The following is a 22,480-nucleotide window of genomic DNA, read 5'->3' as shown; positions in this document are numbered from 1 at the left end:
CCCTTAATAGCCTCAGGGTAGCTGCTCCTGGCTTCCCTGAAGTAACCCTCTTTCTCATCTAGTCCTCTAACTTGCCCTGTCACTCTTCTTATACTGAAAAATCACCAAGCACCCAATTAGCTTTCTTTCCAAAATATTAAGCTTTTATTAAATATAGAAAGGTTTTACAAGTTGCCTGAGTGAAATAGCTTTCAAAACCTTCACTTTCTAGCAACCCTAGCTCTTCCTCTGCATAACTTGCTCCAGAGCATTTAATTAAGCAGAAGTGCAGATTAGAGCATTAGTTGCAACAGTGATTCATCTGACCCTGTCTGACCAAGAGAAATGCAACATCTCAGATCCTAGGCTTTGTGTATGAACTTTGGAATAGTTAACATGCTAATTAGTGAACGAACACCCTGCAATGCACGCTATTAAGACCCGGCAGGACTTGCTTTCAATTTAGTTTGAAAATGCAATATTTCCTATAAAAATTCTTCAGGGAAGATTTCCTTCCCTTTCGTATTCCTAAATTCTGGCATGGAAATCTATCTGTGCTTATTGCCATAAATACAGTCAGTTTTCCTGCTTCCTGTATGTCAGGGCCAGAGGTAAACAGAAAGAGAACATTTAATTTTTCCTGGGATTGGGCCTCCAGATTCTTTAATTCATTTCTGGCTGTGACATATTCAAGAAAGGCCCAGCCATCCAATCAGCACGTTGAGTTGGACAAACCCATTTCCGAAGATGCACGATCACTATTTGTTGTGATAAGAAGTACAGCACAGCGAAGCACATAACAGGAAGTCTGCTATTGAGTAAACCTTGGTCAGTGACAGCCCTGCAGTGTGGGGAGAGAGAGTGAAAACTCTTCCAGATGCGTGTTATGGCTGACCAGATGTTCCTCATACTGCTTTCCACTTCCCTAGCAGGTCTCCTGCGAGCTGAAGGAAATGGTAAGAGAATCTTGATTTATTTATTTTTCCCCTGTCAAGCTTGTTTGGGGTTTTATGTGAGAAATAATCTCTTACGTGGCAGAAAAGGAGCAGAGTAAGACAAAAGGAGTCCCCCGCGCTTGAGTATCTCAAGCACACATGCAGTATGTGTGTCACTGGTCTCTGTGAACTGGTTTGCCTGGGGTTTTAATGTCATGTCCATACTTTCAATTTTCCCAGTCAAAGTGTGAAAATAAGGGTGGGGCATGAGCAGTACCTGGAGATACAACCTGCCTCTGTGGAGGAAAAAGAGAGGAAATGTCTTCACACAGAGATGAGGAAGACTGAAAACAACCCCTCCCACCTTGGAGAAAAACTACCCTTCACCCAGAAGCTAGTGGGGGGTGGGGAAGCCCCCTTCATCATAAGTCCTTAGGAAGGGGGAATGGAGACATAAAAGGGAATGAGAAAATCCCCTCCAGTCTGGGTGTGGAGGGTTGTGCATGGGAAAGTGGAGAAGGAAACCAAAGAATTAGAAGAAATGAAATGTAGCTCTAGTCAGTAGGAAGGGAAGTCTCCCCCTACCCTCCACAGCCCCTTTCTTCAAAGCCTGTGAAAAGGAATCTGAAGAGAGGCAGATAAGCTTGTCAGAGAGAACAATACAGGGAAAGGAGAGACAAAAACCAAAATGGAGAGTGAGGGGAGGAGAGAAGGAAAGGGACTAAAGAGCTGTATGAGAGTAGGGGAGAGCAAGAAGAGACAGACATTTCAGGGTTTTGTGTTTGCTGTCATAGATATTTTAATTTAAAAAGGGGCTCGTGCCAAACTGCTCATATCCCCAAATTGACTGGATCATCTTGTAAGTAATGTACATTCTCTGCAGAATCCTGGGAACAAGACGTCCGGTAGGTGGACAGTTTCATAAAGAAAATTAAGCCAGAGGGAGCTAGTCTGGGGGTCCAGAAGCCACAGATTCCATTCCCTTCCTTGTCATAGGCTCCATGTGTGAGCTTGTGTAAGTCATTCAGTCACTTTGTGCCTTAGTTCCTGGACTGTAAAGTGGACAAAATAACACTGCCACACAGGGCAAATACCTTAACAACGGAGATGCTCAGATCCTGTGGATAGGAGGCCATCCTGTGAATCTTAGAGACCCAGCAGTTTGCTTTTTTCTTTATCCATTCTTCATGCCCTCTGTGACTTTGTGTTTTGGCTTGTTAGAGACAGCAATTATGCTTAAACAACTACCCAACATTTCCAAGTGCAAAATCATCCTCCAAAGATTCTCCCCTGGAGCAATTTCTTTGCAAGCCCATTTAGTCTCTAAAAATAAATTCTTCACGTATTTCTCTACTGTTCCGATTTACCAGGCAAGCATCCTATAGCTTGCTGCATTTTGAGCCAGGAATATTTAGGGAAGCAAGAGATCAGCCTGACAGACAGATCAGGCTAAGTCATGTATACTCCCTTCCTAGCCATAATACTAATGGCAAGGCAAAGATATTGAGAGATTAAAACCACATCTGTATCCTGTCACTTCTTTGCAATGACAGAGCAGGAAAATGTAAGGACAAGCAAGATAGTGAGTAAACTATGAGCTGTAAATCATTTAGCCAGTCACTCGCAGTTAACATTTACAAAGAGTTAGATCTCATCCTGATTGTTGGCCCGTTGAAATCAGTGGGAAGTAAGGGACTACTCAATGTGAGTAATGCTGGCAGAATTTGGCCCGTGGGGCTGATCCAGCCATTTCCACTGAAAACAAAACAGTGTGTCAAATCAAATTCATAGAATTGTAGGAGTGGAAGGGACCTCAAGAGGTCATATAGTTCACATCCCTGCAATAACACAGCAGCAGTTCACCATGATTAGCCTCTGGAGGGTCGCCACCACTATATTTACCTGCACCTCCTCAAGTACTGGCAATCACAGCGCACTGATCGGAACACTACTTCCCACAGCTCCCATTGGTTGGGAATGGCAATCTGCAGCCAATGGGAGCTGCAGTTGCCAGTAGCTGTGGCTGTGCAGGTAAATATAGCAGTGGGAACCCATCAGGAACAAACTCTGGTGGACTGGATGTGGCCCACAGGCCGGTATTTCCCCACCCCTATTCTAGACCATCCCTGACAGGTGTTTGTTTAACCTGCTCTTTGAAAACTTCAGTGATGGAAATTCTACAACCTCCCTGGACAAGTGCTTAACCACCCTGACAGTTAGGAAGTTTTTCTAATGTTCAACTTAAACCTTCCTTGCTACAATTTAAGCCCATGGCTTCTTGTCCTATCCTTAGAAGTTAGAGAGAACAATTTTTCTCCTGCCTTTTAACAATCTTTATGAGCACTAGTGGGCTCTGCTCACTATGCTCAACAATCCCCCTGTGTCTGGGGGTAGGTCAGCCCAGCTCTCCTGCTAGCCACCAGGCAGAGGAGGGACAGGGCCATGGTAAGCCCAGCTTCTAGGCCCCCATCCCTAGCTGCAGCCAGCCCAGGCCTCTCAGCACCCCACCCCGACCCTGCCGCAGGCCACAGTCTCTTGGCCAGAGGAGGACCAGGACAAGGCGGCACAGGCTGCCATCTCTCAGCTGCCGGAGGAAGGCCAGGGCTGAGCCGGCTACAGCAGCTAGGGCTCTTCCCCAGCTGCTGGGGAGGGGAAGGGAGGACCAGCCGGGCCAGGGCCACCGCGCCCAGGCTGGGAGTGGGTGGGGCTTGTTCCTGTAGATGCAGAGTGATGTGATGATGTCACTCTGTTGTCCCACAAGAAAAAGTTTTTTTTTGATAGAGAAGGCGAGACTAAGGGAAATTAAAGCACATAGTTAATAGGAATCACCAGTACATTTATAAGAATCAGATGTACAACAAAACAGTCCAGGAACTGCATGTTCTATGCCAAGGAAGGCTGCATGGCCCACTGCATAGGGTGTCAGGCTTTTCGATGTGGGTTCTAGCTTCAGATCTGTCATTGACTTGGGGTATGTCTATACTACCACCCTAGTTCGAACTAGGGTGGTTAATGTAGTCATACGAACTTGCAAATGAAGCCCGAGATTTGAATTTCCCGTGTTTCATTTGCATGTTGCCGGGCGCCGCCATTTTTAAATGTCCGCTAGTGCAGACTCCATGCCCACGGCTACATGCAGCACGAACTAGATAGATAGTTCGGATTAGGCTTCCTATTCCGAACTATCTAGTTCGTGCCGCGTGTAGCCGCGGGCACGGAGTCCGCACAAGTGGACATTTAAAAATGGCGGCGCCCGGCAACATGCAAATGAAGCCCGGGAAATTCAAATCCCGGGCTTCATTTGCAAGTTTGTATGACTACATTAACCACCCTAGTTCGAACGAGGGTGGTAGTGTAGACATACCCTGGCTGTGTGATGAACACTGAGTTCAATATGGTTATTGAAACCCACCAGCATGCCAGTGTTTACAGCCCGGTAACTGGTGACAACTAGTATCCTCAGTATTTATTCCTGCATGGTGGGATTTTTGACACTGGTAATATATATATTGAAGTATGTGTATGTATCGCTGCCCCCTGCTGGAAGTAATGATACCGCACATGCATGGAAATGGCTGAGCTGGACCTGCTGGAATTGCTCCTCCAATGCAATTCAATACCAGCCAGCCTTTCAACCCATGGGGCTGCAGTGCTCAAGTTTTTAATCATCATTAATCATCACTATTCTTATTAAAGCAAATGAGCTGCCACTGGCCCAATATTTCTGTGTAGCCGCTGTTAATTAAATACTAGGCTGCAATTACAATCATCTTGCCTGGACCTGTTTCAATGAGAGAAGCCAGAGCGGGGGGAGTGTTATTGAGGCTGAAAGGAAAACTAGGGGCAGCACAAGACATTTTGAAAGTTGGGGGGAATGGGAGCCTAGAAATGTTGGGGGAAAGGCGTGGCTCCTGGAATAGTCTTACCCATGATCTCCTTGAATCCCTGTCTTACAACTTTGTTCCCCCTTGAGTCCCTTTCCCTTCCACTTGCTGGTCAATGAGCCCTTGAAGCAGCCTCTGCTGCTACCTGCTCACTGGGTTTCAGAGCAGAGCAGTCCAACATGATCTACCTGCCTGTCCATGCCATAGCAGTCCATGGCAACCAGGAGGAATCACTGCGTGGGAAACCTAGCTTGGGTCTTGCAGTCCCGGTGGGAGTTTGAGATACATTATTTGGAGTTAGCGCAGGGAATTAAGAGGCAAAACCTGAGCAGCAATTTGCATTTTCTTATTTTCAAGACCAAGTGAAGCAAGACAGAATTTCAGGGTCCAGGGACACACTGTCAAGGGATTACCATTTGAACAGACTATTCTGAGGAATACTGGGATGTACTTTTCAGCAGCAGGAGTTGATACATAGATATGGGCCAGAATCTTTTATTCTGCTTGGGGTAATGGTGCCTAGAAATAGATTAGGGTTGTTTGTTGTGATTTTTTTTTTAGTGCACTTATTGAATTCTATCGTATGAAGTTCTTTGACATCAGTTTTAAAATGACACATGCCATTTCCTTTCCATTTAGTGTTTTTACAGGAAGAAAATGCGAACAAGTTTTTGGGAAGAATAAAGCGTGCTAATTCCTTTCTTGAGGAGCTAAAGAAAGGGGATATTGAAAGAGAATGTTGGGAGGAACGCTGCTCAAAAGAGGAAGCCAGAGAAGCATTTGAAGACACACAGAAAACCGTAAGGACAAATCAGCATAAAATAACTAGGCCTTCATCATCCACAGTTGAAAGCCCTTGTGAGGTGTTTCAGGTTTTGCCCCCAAAAAATAACTAACCACTTTTGAACATGAACCCCACAGAGAGATTCCAAGTGCTTTCTGTTTTAACTGTTAGAAGTGGGCGGGATGGCAAAATTTGCTTTTGTCACACTGGAGGAGTCCAGGGAAATATACAACATCTGAAAAAGCATCCAGTCCCAGTACAGGCCCTGTCTGATCAGACCATGCTAAATCCTCCTGTTCGGTTTACCTGGTTCTGATCTGTTTAGTTGACGCAGTTACGTGACTTGGAGCATTTCTAACGCTGTTCAGGTGAAATAACTAAAGGACAGAATCTCAACTGCTCCTGAGCGCCGCTTGGGTTCAATCACACTCCTTTCTGTATAAGAAAGTATAGGCGGGGTGATTACATATGTTTTCAGATGACACTGGAAATGAGATGGAGAGAGAGCACAAGGAGGCTGATTGCAATGGCAACCACTGCCCAGGGTAAAGTTCTTGAGACATTAATCCAACTTAGCTCAAGGTGCCTGTTTTTTCTGGTATATTTAAGGACCGGATTCATTAGTTCACTTGGAGTTTGTGTCTGTGGTGTAAGTTAAAGCTGCCGCTGTGTAGCTCTAACTTATTTTGATGGCTAACTATGGACCGATTATTCTGGGTGACGGCCCCCTTTCAATGTCCTTAGGTGATACCCTGACACTCATGCTGGCTTTCTGCTTGTACAAAAGCAAAGCATCCCCTTAGGTCTTGAAGAAGAGTGGGTGGGAAAGAGGTGGTCTATTAACTTTGAAGGGCTTTGAAGAATGTACTCCTATTTATCTACCCATAGGGTTGCCAACTCTTCTGGGCTTGGCAAGGGGTAGGATGGAATCAGGCTGGATCTACTGGAGGCTATTGAAGCCAATCTGGGAGATTTTAGGCCACTGAAAGTCTGGCAGCACAGTGGGGTTAACACCGGCTCCTTGCCTTAGCCCTGACTCCGCACCATTCCTGAAAGTGGCAGGCATGTCTGGCTCCTATGCACAGGAGGCCAGGAACCACAGCCAATGGCAGCTGCAGGGATGGTGCCTGCAAACAAGGGCAATGCACATTTCTGTCATGCCACCTCTGAGCCTCAGAGCCAGACATTCCAGTCACTCCCTGGGAACCACCTGAGGTAAGCTCCTCGCAGTTGAAGCCCACACCCTTCACTCCCCTCATGCATCTTGACCCTCTGTCCCAAGTTCAGCCCAGAGCCCTCTCTGACACTCCAAACCCCTTGGCCCCACCCTTAGCCTAGAGTTCACGCTCCCCTGTGCTCCAGCTTAGTGAAAGTGAGTGAAGGTGGGGGATAGCCAGTAGGGGGCAGTGCCTCAGAGGAGGAGTGGGGCAGAGGCAAGGCTTCAAGAGAGGGGCATGGCTGTGGGCATGTGTGTTTGGGTTTGTGCTGTTAGACCGTCCGCAACCCTATCTACTTGTCTGGCCTTGAAGAGTTCATATCACCTTCCTCATCAGAGAGGAAGTGTGGCCCAATGCTCATTTTAGAGTCAGTGGACACAGAGTCCCAGGGTATATCTAGACTACAGAGCTTTTCTGGGATACTCTGGAAAAGCTCTGCTGCATCCAGGAAACACATCTGCTTTTCTGAAATTTTTTTTGGAAAAGCAGATGTGGTATTTTGGCATCCCTATAAACCCCGTTTTACGAGGCACAAGGAATGTTCAGAAAGAGGGTTTTTTCCAACACTTGGTCCCATGTAGACAGACCAAATGTTGGAAAACCCTCTTTTGGAAGAAAAGTGGAAAAAGATAGGCAAATTGAGGTTAGCAATTTACATATCTTTTTCCACCTTTTCTTTGTACTATAGACACAGCTCCAGCCTTGGCCTGTGTCTTGGCATCAGGAAGAAGACTGAGCCAACCAAAGGAGAAGTAGGAGGCCAGGAGTGAGAGAGGCAAAGGAGCAGGAAAGAGATGTGGGCATTAAGGAGAGGGACGAAGAGATGAAAACCAGGAGACTTCAGGGGTTTGGGTTATCTAGAGAAGGGAACACAACATGTTTGGAAGGCAAAGTGTGATATGCTTTGGGTTATGGACTGAGAATGGGGTGTAGAATCTTCAGGTTAAATGCGCAACCTGAGTATGGATTGTTTCTTTGTAATTTGAGCATCAGAGCCCTGTTCTTCTACAACAGTATTCAAATAACTTCCATGAAGTCACATACGTTCACTTCTTATAACCATTGTTCTTCTAAGGCAGCAAGGTCTGTTAAAGTATTGTTAGGATCACACTGTTAAATTCTCAAAATATTAGTAAGTGGATTAATTAAGACTCCAACAGAAATGTTAGCTCAGCTGTGATGCATAGCTACAAAATGCAGTAGGTGATCATAGCTATATAGTTAACCAAGAAAATTGGCCGAGAGAGAGAAAGAGAGAGGAAAAACAGCACTTTGTCTTCTTTCAGGTTTAGCTTAATATAGGAACATAGCTGTTTGAGAGACAAACCATCACAAGGGCCCTATTCTCACGCCATAGATTGCAGCATTGCTAATCTTACTATATCTGGTGGTTTTTTCCTTAAAGCCAACAAATCAGGTTATTAGCTGATAGCTCAACTTTCATTGATACAAAAATGTCTAGTCTTCGTGGTGGTTTAACACTGCACTGTAAAGGCCTGTATTTGTATCTAATTTAACAAGTTCTACTTAAACTGCATCTTTCAACAAAACTACCTTTCATATATGGATATGACAGCTTCTGCTTTGGAGTTTGATTCATTAATCTCTACCTATTGTTCTTCCCCATTAGGAAGAATTCTGGAATAAATATATAGGTAAGCAATACTTTGAATTATATTTTGTTCTTAACCTTCAGAGAATATATATTGCAACATAATGTGGCAACTGAGAGAAACACACTTCATAAAAACAAATTGTTGGCTGATAAGTAAACAGCACAGCTATGTGACCTCTAGAGGTTTTGGTTTGCAATAGTATTTGCACGATGAGCATTACTGATTTAGTGATTTATTAGACCGGGACCATGGAGTCCAGTACACAGGAATTCAGCAGCAAATCAACCCTTTTGCTTAGGTCTGGAATTTCAGGTTCTCCAAACTACTTACCATTGCTTCAGAAAGGAGCCCTGTGGCATCCTTCATCAGCTGCCAGGAGTATCCCATCACGTCTCTCCTTGCTTCACTCAGTCAGATCTCCCCTGGCCAATTCTAAGGGTCTACTACATGAGTCCAAAGAAGCACCTGACCTTCCTTTATCCCTAAAATAGGGTTACCACCCAGCCAGAATTTTTTTATTGTATTTGACAGTTGCCAGGAAAATCATGTACAGGCAGTCCCCGGGTTACGTACAAGATAGGGACTGTAGGTTTGTTCTTAAGTTGAATTTGTATGCAAGTTGGAACTGGTACATATTGTAGGGGAAACTCTAGCCAAACATTTCTCCAGAGCTCAGTTTTATTCTCCCACACCTCACTTCCCTCAGTCCTTTATTCTCAAGCTGAGGTGTCTGCTGAGAAAAGCCGCTCCACATCTCCCTGGTCTGCTGGGGGGAGTGCTAGCTTCCCGTCTCCCTGGTCTGCTGGGGGGAATCAGCTAGTGCGGGGTTGCCTCACCCCGTTTGTAAGTAGGGATTCGATGTAAGTCGGATCCATGTAACCCGGGGACTGTCTGTAATGGCAATGAGGCTAGTGCATGATGTTAAACGGTAAGTATTCTGCATGTCATTGTTTTCTGTTGATCTAGGACCCTTTGGGAAATGCAGAATTATATCTCATGGGGTTATATTGAGCTAACATTTTAAATACAAATAGCAAAAAAAGATAGACACAAAATTCACCATCCAGGAATACTTCAAATCTCAGTGAAAATGTGTAATGTGTTTTAAAAGCTGCCACTGCTTCTTTTTGTAGATGGGGACCAGTGCAAGCCCAACCCTTGTCGTTATGGTGGAACATGTAAAGATGGAATTGGCATGTACACTTGCTTATGCTTGGAAGGATACCAGGGCAAAAACTGTGACACTGGTAAGTGTTTGTGGAGTAGACAATAGTTTTCGAGTTCCTAAAAGTTAAGGAATAAAAAGTTAGAATTTTGGGATGGAGCGTTTTGACAGGTCTGAAACCAACAATATCCGCCACCAGTGCAGTAAGCCTTTAAGCCACCAGGTCTTTGCAAAGGGATAAGGGAGAAGTTCTCCTGTCAACATAGTACTGTGCACATGAATGCTTATGTCAGTGTAACTTATGTCACTCATGGGTGGAATATTCATACCTATGGCAACGTAAGTTTTGCCATCATAGGATATAGTGTAGACATAGCCTAATGGAGAAAGCTATTTATTTATCTTGTGAGTGAATGGCTAATTTTCATCAAATGCTGGGAGAGAAGGGTGAAAGCTATTGGAATTGAGGTCAGGAATTGGTTTAGCGACAACAATGAGGGTTTATGAATTACATAGAAAGCAAGGGAGAGAAGGACAAAATGCCTGTCTACCATCACCCAATCTCATTGTTTATATGTTATACTACTTTCCCCACTATTTGTTTGCCTTTCCCTTTTTAAACTATCCACTCTTTGGAGCAGGGACTTCTGTTTTCATCTGTGTTTTTTTAAAGTGTCTAGTATATTTTGAGCACTCTCCCAACATGAGGAATAAATAAGTTAATGATGCATTTGCCAGAAGCATGTTTGAAACATTGCAAACAAAAAGATGAAGGCTCTAGCCCAGGTTTACAAGCATTATCAGCTGCATGTGCCTTTATAACATTGCCATTTCTTTTGTCATTTTCACACAAATGTGCCTCTTGTGCAGTTATACCCAAATACTGCAAGCTGACTAATGGCGATTGTGACCATTTCTGCAAACCTGTCAAAAATGGTGTTGTGTGCTCCTGTGCCACTGGCTATGTTCTGGGAGCGGACGAGAAATCGTGTATTCCAACAGGTATGAAGCAATACGTTGATAATGGGTTCCCTCAGTGCTTTGACCAATGAGAGTTCAGCTAGTACTGACCTGAGTTCTGGGTTGGTTTGCTTTTATTGCTTCTCATGTGGGAAAACAAGGCCAATCAAGGAATTGAAAATACAGTTGCATGTCTTGCAAGGGTAGTTGTCAGTAAGGGGAAGGCTTGTGGGGCTGGCTTTACAACATGCTCTCTTCTACAGAGATCACCTCACACACCACTACTCAAAATACTCAAGGATGGCATTCCCCAAGTGTTATGAATCTTAAGTTAAAAAATAATGTATTTAATCAGTATAAATAATTGCCATTGTTAAAAGTTTGAAGGAGTCGCATGAGTTATAAACTCTAACACTTCACTCAGAGACTCATTTTTGTAACCGTGAAAACATTTTGTTTTAAATATTTTGAAAATATTGTTTCAGTGATATTGCTTGCTCAGCATTCTCTCTCTACAAATTGAGCCCTATGCATAAAAGCGAGTACTTTTGGACAATCCTTAGGACTGCAGACATGTTGGTTTTGGTCTTTTCTGGTCTTAGGCTTTGTAGTGTCTGTCAAGCCTCTGGTTTGTCTGAAAACATTTCTTGGAACCTGCTATTGTGAAGATAACTGGGTAAATAATTCAGCTGTAAATGGACATTGTTACATTATTTTTTGTTATTTGTACAGGATGTTTTCTCTTCTATTATTTATACAAACATTTGAAACACTTGAAAGTGACATCTATTTCCGTGCAAATTATTTTCCACTGTTCTAGGCACACGTTTGTTTTGTGGCGGGTTTCTTATGAATACTGAGCTTCTGAAAAGTTAAAGGTGCACTGAAATTGTATGTTCAGGTTTGAAAAACAAACATCAGTAAAAGTACTTGAACTTTTCTTTTTTCTTATAAAGAAAACAACATTTGAACATTTGCAAAGTCACTTAGTCACCATGAAAATCTGACTCAGCTTAGTTGTCATGAGGGAACTAATTAATGAATATTTAAATGTCTACAGTTACCGTATTGTTACTACATCAAAAATTAACTTTTCTTTGTTGTTCTTGCAGAGCCATTCCCATGTGGGAAAGTTTATTTGAAAAGAAAAAAGAGGTCAGTGATTTCATTTGGTAACCACAGCAGTGTTACCAATGAGCAAGATGGCAAACCCAATGAACTATCTAAGAATAAAGAGACAAGCCACAAGGACATCGCCAATACTACAGCCAGCCCAGATGTTCACCTTCAGAATGAAATAAAAGCTCCCAACAAAACAGAAAATGATCCTAAAATATCTCCAAATCCTAATGTGAGGATAGTAGGTGGTAAAGACTGTTTGCCTGGTGAATGTCCATGGCAGGTAACTATGTAAATTTTATATCTTGCATTGGAAAGATGAGCTTTGTTGGTCCCAGAGTATCAGAAAACAAGGTGGCTGAGGTCATATTTTTTTACTGTGTCAATTTCTTTTGGTGAGAGAGACAAGCTTTCAAACTTAGACAGAGCTCTTGTTCAGGAAACATACTCCAAGTGTCACCATGAAAAATGCCAAACATTTTGTTCCACCTTTTAAGCACTTAACACACATTTCAAGGTCACGTCTATACTTACCTGCATATCGACGCTTTGGAGATTGATCTTCTGGTGTTGGATTCAGCGGGTCTAGTAATGACCCAATAAATCGAATGCCATTGGTGCCAGTACTCCTACTCCTTGCAAGGAGGAATGGAAGTTGATGGGAGCATTTCTCCCATCAACCTCCCGCTATGGGGATGGCACCAAAGTTTCAATCAAGGTATGTTCATTCCAGCTACACAATTAATGTAGATGGATTTGCTTATCTTGATTCAAACTTCTGGGTAATTAGAGATGCGGCCAGAGGAGGAAAAGAACAAAAACATTTGGGATGAAAGCAGAGAATTGGTGGTTAGTGGGTTATGGATTATTATAACAAACCATAAATCTGCTCAGTCCATGATTTTTAGAGTCTAGGAGAGTTTAAAATTTCAGCTCTCAGGCTCATCTTTTAAAAGTGTCATGCAGCTTTCTTTTGAGCATGAGGACTGATAGGTGCAATACAGAGTGACTGCCTTATGAAAAGTGCTCACTCACAGGTGAGATGGTGTTTTTATCTTTTATCCTTTTACTGTGGGAGTTCATTCAGGAGAGCAATGATTGTCTGATTTCCTCCACACTGTTGTTGTTGCATTTAGCGTATTCAGTGGGGTAATGCTACATGTTGTGATAGGCACGTGGAGGGCTCTTGCAATTTGAAAGATAGGCTGCTGTGGGGCAGGGAGGGGGTGGGAATATTGTTCTGGCAGGGTCTGGTGCCAGTTTGAGTTGATATGTCCTGGTCTGTCGGGAGCTTGCTTCTGATGGTGGCCTGGAGAAGATGGAAGCATGGTTTGAAGGCTAGCAGGGGTATATATACTGGTACGGGACAGATACAACTGCATATACACACACTGGGAGGTACTATAGTTATATGTATATATGTACAGTATGTAAAAAGCTATTCCTGGTTAAGGAAACGTTGCTTAATTTTAACCCGCTATTTCTGAACTCTTATTTTTGTGAGATCCATTTTCTCTCATTACAGGCTCTTCTACTAAATGAAAAGGAGGAAGGGTTTTGTGGAGGGACAATTCTGAACCAGTTTTTTATACTTACTGCAGCTCACTGCATAAACCAATCTAAAATAATTAAAGTTATTGTTGGTAAGTAGCTATTATTATTTTATCCTTTTTTCCATAGGAACCGCTATTAATTACAATCTGACCTCTAATCTCCATATGTGAGATGCCTTCTGTCTCATTCCTCAGCTTTTAAAATAGTCTTGTCAGCTATCCTGACTGCATCAATTTCTCTCTGGACTGGTACTGAAATGAATGATTCATTTTGTAGCTGGCATCAGTGTTTTTGCAATTGATGAACTATGTGGAAATGATAAAGAGCATTAGTTCTAGCAATATTGCCTTTCCTTTCTCTCCACACGATACAAAGAATATTGCCTTTTCAGAAACCTCACCCTCTTTACCAGCCAGAGGCTCTGAAATATTCTCAGCTGTACCTTCACCAATCGTTTTACAGAAATTTAATGTTCTGATGATTTCAGTTACCCTATATAGATGATAAATTTGAGGCAGGATCTAATTGCTTTGTACTGGGACAATAGGGCCCATAGTCCTTTGACTACAATATGTCAATCCTTGGGAAAAGAATGCTTCACATTCTTCCCCAGTGTCACCCTTAAGGAAGTAAGGATACTATTCTCAGCTGGAAATGAAGTTGGCTTTACCTAAGCTGGAGAGCAAGTTGTCTGGTGGTAACCAGAAGAAAACGAATGAAATAAAACCTACTTTTTAGGGGGCTTATCCCTTTGCCCTCCCACTTCCCTGGTGGTTCTTGTGTGAACAGAGAACAGCAATACCTGAAGTCTGAAGATGCAAACAATCTGATGTCGAATGGGATTAGCTCGCAGCAAGCATGGATTCAGTTTTTCTTCCCCCCCACCTTTTTTCCTAACTTTCTTCCTGTTTCTTTTATTATGTGATAATATTCTCATCTGTACCTTCACCAATCATTTTACAGAAATTTAACTAACCAATCCTAACATATTATATCATGATTATCTAATCAACTATATCCCCTGGCCTTAATTGTTTTACAATCTGCAAAATTACTTATACAGCAGACTAAAACAATCGAAGAACCAGACAAAGACCATACGGATAAACAATAGAGATGTGAGGACCATACTACCAAAACAATAAAAAAATGAAAATTTCACAACCCCAAGTGGGTTCTTGCTAGTCATAAAGCTGTCATCCTAAGTTTTCTTTAAATCTTCAAAGTTTGTCCCTTAATGTGGAGGTGATAGATTGAATCGCCTTCCTAACAGCCCAAAATTGCCCTATTTCAATGTGACTGGTTTGGGATCTGTGAGGATGTGACTATACATTTCCCATCTTATGGCTGCCTCTGATGCTTAGCCAAAGGCCTTAGCTTAAGAACAAGGGTTCAGACTATATACAGATAGGCTACGTCTAGACTGGCCCCAAATTCTGGAAAAGGGATGCAAAGCAGGTAAATCAGCATAGGGAAATCCGCGGGGGATTTAAATATCCCCCGCGGATTTAAATAAACATGTCCGCCGCTTTTTTCCGGCTGGGGGAAAAGCCGGAAAAAAAGCATCTAGACTGGCGCGATCCTCCGGAATAAAGCCCTTTTCCGGAGGATCTCTTATTCCTACTTGAATAAGAGAATAAGTAGGAATAAGAGATCCTCCGGAAAAGGGCTTTATTCCGGAGGATCGCGCCAGTCTAGATGCTTTTTTTCCGGCTTTTCCCCCAGCCGGAAAAGAAGCGGCGGACATGTTTATTTAAATCCGCGGGGGATATTTAAATCCCCCGCGGATTTCCCTATGCTGACTTACCTGCTTTGCATCCCTTTTCCGGAATTTGGGGCCAGTCTAGACGTAGCCATAGGGTATGTCTAGATTTCATGCTTCTGCCGACAGAGGCATGTAAAATAGGCTACCTGACATAGTCAATAAAGCTGGGATTTAAATATCAAGGTTTACAGGAGCAGTCAACGAAGGCTTCCCCTGTCGACCGATCAGCGTCTTGACTCGCATGCTGTGCCGACGATCAGCTGAGCTGGCACAGCGCGGCAGCCATTTTTATTTTAATGAAGCCGAGGATATTTAAATCCCAGCTTCCTTGACTATGGTGGGTAGTCTATTTTACAGGCCTGTGTCGGCAGAGGGATGTAATCTAGACATACCCATAGATTGCAACTTTGATTCTTTGGTTTTATATTTTTATCCTTCTTTAACTAGGTAAATGATAAAAATACCTAAATTCTTAACATATTGGCCTTTACACGCAGGCCAGAATATCTGTTTGTCTGGGGGTAACTAGAAGAAATTGAATTAAATAAAACTTGTCACATAGATTAATGTCACTCCTAACTTGTCAAAGCCAACAGGGAATATCTTGGTCTACTGCAAACCAAAATAGCCAGTGCTTTTCTCTCTCACACAGCTCTGTGTCTCATGGAGCAGGTAATCTACTAAATTACTCTGCAAAACCAAACATTTAATATTAATGCCCCTGCCCTGAGGAATGTGCAGAATCAAACCTCTCCATCCTTGTCAAGACTAATGCAAAGACTGGCGAGAAATCAGCTCTCTCTTGCTGGCATCCTGTCAGTGTGGCATCAGTGTGGCCATGTTCCTGAACTGCACTGGTGAGACTGACAGGTGATCTCCACATAGTGATGGAGAGAGGCCAAATTACTATAATGATTCTATTCTATCATCCACGCTTGGCCCCCTTTTCTCCAGGCTATTAAGGTCAATTCCTCATGGATAATGACCAGGGCTCAGTAGTTCATGTGTGTCTAACCTCTGGGCTGAAGCGCTGTGATTCACCCTTCCTGAGTTGAAATAAAGAAATTCATTATTCAATATGTGCAGAAATCATAATCCAAAATGCAGCTCTGCAACCAGCACTGGCTTTCCATTCATCAACAGATCCGGTCCTGATGTACAGAGCTTTGACTTACAGGACCCAAAACTCGAGAGAGTACATCATTACAGTAGTTATCCTTGTGTATCTCAAAAAGCCAGCCCAGAAGTGTCTAATCTTCTATTCACATGCACAATCCATCTCCAAGACCTTAGAACTCTCCAAGTATCCTCCCCTTGCCATTTTTTGATCAAACTGAAAAACTTTGTACTGATTCGTCTATACAAAAGTCTTCAAAGGACCAAAGAAAAAGCAGAAGTTCATTCCAAAACAGCAGTTAGAAATTAAACCAAAGCCAGAATGGAGGCCTTGTCTCTCCCATCTAAATAGACTGCATTTTTCCTGTAAACCATATAGGGCATGTATACAGTGCAGAGGGGTTTTTTTTTTGGAAAAACAACAATTTTTCCGAAAAAACTTCACTTACGTCCACACTGCAATCGCGTTCTTTTGAAAAAAATCAAAAGAACACAGGGGTTTTCCTGACATTGGTAAACCTCTTTCTACTAGGAAGAAGACTTTTTCCCAAAAAGCTCTTTCAGAAAAAGGCATGTGTGGATGGGGAAGAGGGAGAGAGGAGCGGAAAAAGCACATGTGCCCTGCTGGCCATTCTGCCCAGAGTAATCACAGCTTAAATGCGAGATACCGTCCACACTGAATGGACGCTATCTTTTGAAAAAGCAGATTGCTTTTTCGATGCGCTTTGGCAGTGTGGCCGCTCTCTTTCGTAAGAAGTTTTTTCGGAAGGGTTCTCTTCCAGAGAAGCTTCTTCTGAAAGAAACCTGAAGTCTAGACATAGCCTTACAGTACTTAGCTGGTAGAATGCTTTCAAAGACTCTCATCCCTTATGAACTTCTGCCTCATCTGTAATCAGTGGAGAGGTAAGAGCCCCAATATCACAGGGCATATCTACATAGCAACTGGGAGGTAGTTCAGCTCAGGCTAGGGAGAACTAGACCTCCCAATATTAGTGACTTAGCACGCGTGAAAAATCAGGACACCTTTCTTTTGGGGGTGTAAGGTTGCCCATATAAAACTATTTGGTCACCCTGAAGTCAGCACAGTAGAATAGCAGTGTAGCTGTGGCTGCCTGGGGTGATGTCATGAGCACAGATCCAAGTGGTTGGGGTAGGATTGCACTTAGGTAGGTAACCCATGCTGAGGCAGTTGCGATATTACTTTTAGCTAATGTGTCTGTTTCTATCCAAACTGGGAGTCTCACCTCCCAGCCACTGTGCCCTGAAAGGGATGGGCACTGGGCGTTCTCAGTAGAGACCTCAGCTATGGAATTCATGCCTGACGGTGATGCAGCACACACAGGGCTCTTTTGGGAACCTTGCTTCAACTTGTAACTCTGGGTTCCCCTCTGGTGACTAACTCCTATTTGGTCTATATTAGCCATCCACTGCCCTTAGAGATGGGCCCTGAGCAGTTCTGGGGTTCTCAACTTCATTGCACCATGACCACCTTCTGACAACAAATATTACTACACAACAATGGTCCCTAAAATGTCTTCCACCTGGAGATGGAAAAAATTAGATGTGCAGCAAGGCATATGTAGTAGTGCACCACCAGTAGAAACACATGTTGCTGGCTGTGGAGACTGTGGGTGCTCTGCTAATCAGCTGGGCAGCCTTTGAATCTCTCCTGGGTGGCCCCTCAAGCACTCATCTTACAGGGAATACTAAAGCCTGAACCTGCCACCTGCAGTGGGGGTGGAAAGGGCAAAGTTCCAACCCATCCCATTCCCCAGGAAATGTGATGCCTACTCACCAAAACTGAAATATGTGGAACAATGTTCTTTTTAGCTATGATAGCAAAAACATCAAAGAATTGTGAAACTCAAAAAACCTATGTTTCCAGATTATTTTTGCATGCTGTAGCTAATAAAGGGCCAAATTCTGTTTACACTTCTGAGAATTGCTTTTCTGTATGGCCCGAGTTGTAGGGAATTGAGCACAAAACATTGCATTCAACTCCCAAATCACCATTCTAACATGATGGTCCTAACTTGCCATCTATACCTTCCAAAGTGCATGTAACATGCTCAAAGATGAGGATAGGAGCATTGTTAATCTACATTGCACATTAGAAAAGACTACACAAGGTGCAAGGCAGTGGAGTATTGGCCCCTTAGTTTTTCAAGGAAGTGTTTAGATTTGTTGTACTGTGTCTCATAATGATTATATTTTTAATGATCTTTCACAGGGGAAGTGGACAGAGAAAAGGAAGAAAACACTGAAATGATATACGCAGCGGAAAAAGTAATGGTGCATGGTAGATTTGTTTCTGCAACTTATGATTATGACATAGCCCTTATAAAATTAAGGGAACCTATAAAGTTTTCAAAGTATGTTATTCCAGCATGCCTTCCTGATGTGGACTTTGCTAATGAAATTCTGATGACTCAAAAATCCGGAAGAGTTAGTGGTTTTGGGCGCCTCTTTGAACAAGGACGCATGTCCAACAAACTTCAAGTGCTTGAAGTCCCCTATATTGACAGAAATTCATGCAAGCAATCTAGTACCTTTATGATCACAGAAAATATGTTCTGTGCTGGCTATGACAATGTAACTAAAGATGCATGTCAGGGAGACAGTGGAGGTCCCCACGTAACTAAATACAAGGACACTTATTTTGTTACTGGTATAGTCAGCTGGGGTGAAGGATGTGCAAGGAAAGGCAAATATGGAGTATATACAAAAGTGTCAAAGTTAGAAGGTTGGGTCAGAAAGAGATTGAAAGAAAACTCTTAAATTTATTTAGCATTATGTTTTGTACACTCAGCTGATTCATAAATAAGCATTCAGTCTTTCTTGTATTTCTGCTGAAATTCTTTTTCTGACAGCTTACTATTTCCTTTGAGAGTTACAGTACTGCTTCTTAAAGAGTATATTCATGGTTTTAGCATGCACGCATTGCTCTGTTTGGTTTAGGGGATTTCATGAAACCAGACTGATATTTAGATTCCATTTGGGTCCCTGATTTACAATTTGCCAAATGTCTATAGGAAAGTTGGTGGTGGTTTGTGTGGTGGTTTTTTGTTTTTTTGTTTTTTTGTTTTTTTAACCTTCTCCAGTTATAATGAAATTCTGAACTGGCAGTACTTGAGTTGGAAAGGCAAGACAAATGTATATAAAAGTAAGGATGGGACATTACTGAAATTCAACAGAGCATTTCCAGAGCCTTATGGCCTCAGGGCAAACTCTAATCTTCTAAATGAGTCTTACACACATACATATAGACACATTAAAAAGCTCAGAGCAGAAAGATTAGTCTTTGTGAAAACTACACTGCAAATAAATCTTTACCATTTGATACTAAATAACCAGGTGTTTCATGGAAACAATATGTCTGGTTGGTTTTAGTAACTTAAATTGGTGTATCTGTACAGTCAATAGAAAAAAAATGTATAAAGAAATCATATATATTCAACATATATCTGTTTCTCTTTTGAAAATAATGTTAACACTTGTTTGTTTTATGGACAATAATCAATGAATTTAGTATTAATATGTTAGGTACTTCTATAGAAATCCAATGTTGTTGTACATCAGCATTTACCCACCAAATAAAGTGTTATCTATATTTATTCAGTAAATAAGTGTTTCCAAGTATATATGAGCAAAATCTTTTTATAAACTAGACAAAGCCTGTGTCTTCCCAAACAACAGTCTGACGTACTGCAGCTGCTTTATGCCAAGTTGGAGAATAAATATGGGCCTTTCCCCTCAGGTTAAAAATGAGTAATTGCATAACAAGATGATGGAGTCCCTATGTAAAGAGGGAAAACTGTTACGGCCTTTGATGTGTTTGTTTTTTCATTAGTAATCCCATAGCCATGGATGTTCAATGTTTTTTTCATTCCCCGTCTTTAAAATGGCATTTTGTTCAGAAAATATTTTGAGCTTTGTGTTGTCCCATTTGAGATTAAAACCTGCAGCAGAGGCCTTCATGGAGTTCCCATGAAATTGTTCTACCTAGGATGGGGTTGGACACACACGCTCATTATGAGCCATGGGATCCACCCCCTACTTGACAAATGCTGGGATCCACAGGAGCATTAAAGTCTCTGAGCCAGGTCTTTGCCCCATTGGCCTGCCCTCTGCTTCTTCTCAGTGTGGCTCTAAAGAATGTCTCTGGCTGCCCTGAGGATCTCACTTGAAAGGATCTGCATAGGAGACTTCATGAGAAAGGTGGTACTCTAGGTAAAGCCCTAAACTGTATAAACTACTTGCTGTAACTTCAGTGGGAGTAGTGTGCAGACAGTTCCACCCAGCCATGTCCCCACTGAATGTGGGGTGCTAGTAATACAGTCCCCACCATAGGAACAGACTCCATAGATGCTCCAGGGCTCAAAAAAAAAATCCAGATTAATCACAGTGCTCTGCCCCAAAGGCCCACTGCTCAGCCTCTTCCCCCTGAGGCTCCACCCACCCCTCCACTACAAGACCTGGCCCCTGCTTGGTGTCTCCCCCACCAACACCTGCCCACCATTTTTTGGGAGGGAAGGGGCTGGAGAAGAGCACCCACTGGCAAAAACAAAAGTTAGCACTTCTTGTGACCGACCAGGCTGGGTCTGGGCACCACTGAGGGCATCAGCTCAGGGTGAGTTGCTCAAAACCAGGGCTACTTACAGCCCTTGACTGGAGACCTTTCCCAAATAGGCCATAGACCAGCCACACAGAGCACTTCAGTTGCCAACATGGCCAGCAGGAAGCCTCATGAGCAAAACCCCTCAGACTTCCCAGCTTTCTCTGGGCCATAATCAGCCCCGGACCTTACACACAGGTTATAAAACCCAATCTCATCAACTACAACAGATCCTCCCAGTCCCAAAGAACCAGCCGAAGTCCCAGGTCAATTTACACTTTAGATCTTACCTACAAGAGCATTCTGGGCCAATTCTTTAGCATCTAAAATCTAAAGGTTTATTAATAAAAGAAAGAAAAGGTTGAGAGTAAGATTAAGGAGCATACATTACATACATCAATCCCCAAGTTCTTGATGCAGGCTCTTAGCTGAGATGTTGCAAACTGCTAGCTTAGAAGTCTCTGGTGTACATCCTGTATCAGGATGGGTCAGCAATCCTTCCAAGCTCTCTGTCCCTAGCAAGGATGCATCTGGAATCAGGAGCAAGATTGAAGACAAGATGGAGACGGCCTCATGGGATTTTTATATTCCTGGTGTCTCCCAAACTGAAGCTGGTCACATGATCAAGTGACCTGTCCGTGTTTCACATGCAAGAAGCCATTATGCACTGGCTGGTCTGCAGGCTTCCAGACGCATTCCTCAGGTGTGTATTGGCCACTCCCAAGAGCCATTGTCCATGGAGCAGTGCTAATTAGCACAGCCATTCACTAAGCTATCATTCCTCACAATAGGCAGCCCAGGCCCATTGCTCCCTATCACAGAGAACATTTACAATCCAAGAACAGAGTCCATAGTCATAACTTCACATACAACATTATACAAGTACATGAGCAGCATACATAGGCTCAGCAGAGCATAAGCTTTCATTTGATACTTCACATGGCCCACTTGGTATAGAATTTGGGGCCAACACCACCCGTGGGTGCAACGGTGATCTGTCTGCTCACTTTAAAATCCAATAAAATGACACTTGTCCCCACCACTTCTGCATAGATCCCAACACTTCAGTGAGCCCTGGTGGTAAAATGGGAATAATTCTTTAGAGTGCCGATCCCTAAGGCTTGGTCTACGCTAGGCGTTTAGGTCAAACTTAGCTGCCTTAGGTCAATTTTCTAAACAATGAGGCCATACTGCCAAGCCCATTCCATCAACTGTAAGGGCTGTTAAAGTCGTTTTTGGTGCTCCTGCTTTCACGAAGAGTAAAGTTCAACGGTGCTTGGTCGACTATGGTAGTGCGGGTGCAGTGCTGTGAAAGTCAACGTTCTTGGCCTCTGGGAGGTGTCCCACTGTGACCACTTTGGTCAACTCTACTGCTCTACATGTGACTTTGAATTTCATTTCTTGTGTGGCCAACATGACAAGCAAACTTCAGAGCAGCGAGCACACCTAAGTAGCACGTCTGTCTATGAGTTCCATGAGTTCTCAGGGTTGCAGACGAACATTATGGAGCGTGCAGGAGACTGGACCTCATTGCTGTGTAGACGAGAAATCTGTTCTCTCAGAACTATGAACCAGAAAAAAAATGCAGGTATCTGTCAAGATAGCAAGTGCATGGAGGAGAAAGGATACGCCAGGGATACCCAGCAGTGCTGAATGAAAATAAAGACGCTAAGACAATCATATCAAAAGATAAATGAGGCAAATGGATGGTCTAGATCATCACACAAACATGCTGCTTCTATGAGCAGCTGTGTGTGATCTTTGGGGGGAG

The 22,480-nt window shown here is 43.0% G+C and overlaps 1 protein-coding gene across 1 annotated transcript; it reads left to right on the top strand.

The window, feature by feature from the left end:
* The first annotated feature begins 760 nt into the window (after positions 1-760).
* On the top strand, positions 761-19,720 carry F10 (coagulation factor X). Its single transcript, XM_006138945.4, has 8 exons — positions 761-935; positions 5,438-5,598; positions 8,430-8,454; positions 9,549-9,662; positions 10,451-10,582; positions 11,653-11,942; positions 13,185-13,302; positions 18,325-19,720. Exons 1-8 carry the CDS (start codon positions 857-859, stop codon positions 18,870-18,872), a joined length of 1,467 nt encoding a protein of 488 aa, XP_006139007.2. The 5' UTR covers positions 761-856; the 3' UTR covers positions 18,873-19,720.
* The last annotated feature ends 2,760 nt before the right edge of the window (positions 19,721-22,480 follow it).

This window comes from Pelodiscus sinensis, chromosome 1 (assembly GCF_049634645.1).
Source record: "Pelodiscus sinensis isolate JC-2024 chromosome 1, ASM4963464v1, whole genome shotgun sequence".
In the NCBI taxonomy this organism is placed as follows: domain Eukaryota; kingdom Metazoa; phylum Chordata; order Testudines; family Trionychidae; genus Pelodiscus; species Pelodiscus sinensis.
The sequence above is the reverse complement of the archived record's forward strand: the minus strand, read 5'-3'. Positions and strand labels throughout refer to the sequence as shown.

Coding starts and splice junctions, on each gene's coding strand:
- F10 (XM_006138945.4), top strand. CDS start 857: ATGCGTGTTATGGCTGACCAGATGTTCCTCATACTGCTTTCCACTTCC. Junction 5,599..8,429: donor TTGAAGACACACAGAAAACC/GTAAGGACAAAT, acceptor CTTCCCCATTAG/GAAGAATTCTGGAATAAATA. Junction 10,583..11,652: donor GAAATCGTGTATTCCAACAG/GTATGAAGCAAT, acceptor TTGTTCTTGCAG/AGCCATTCCCATGTGGGAAA.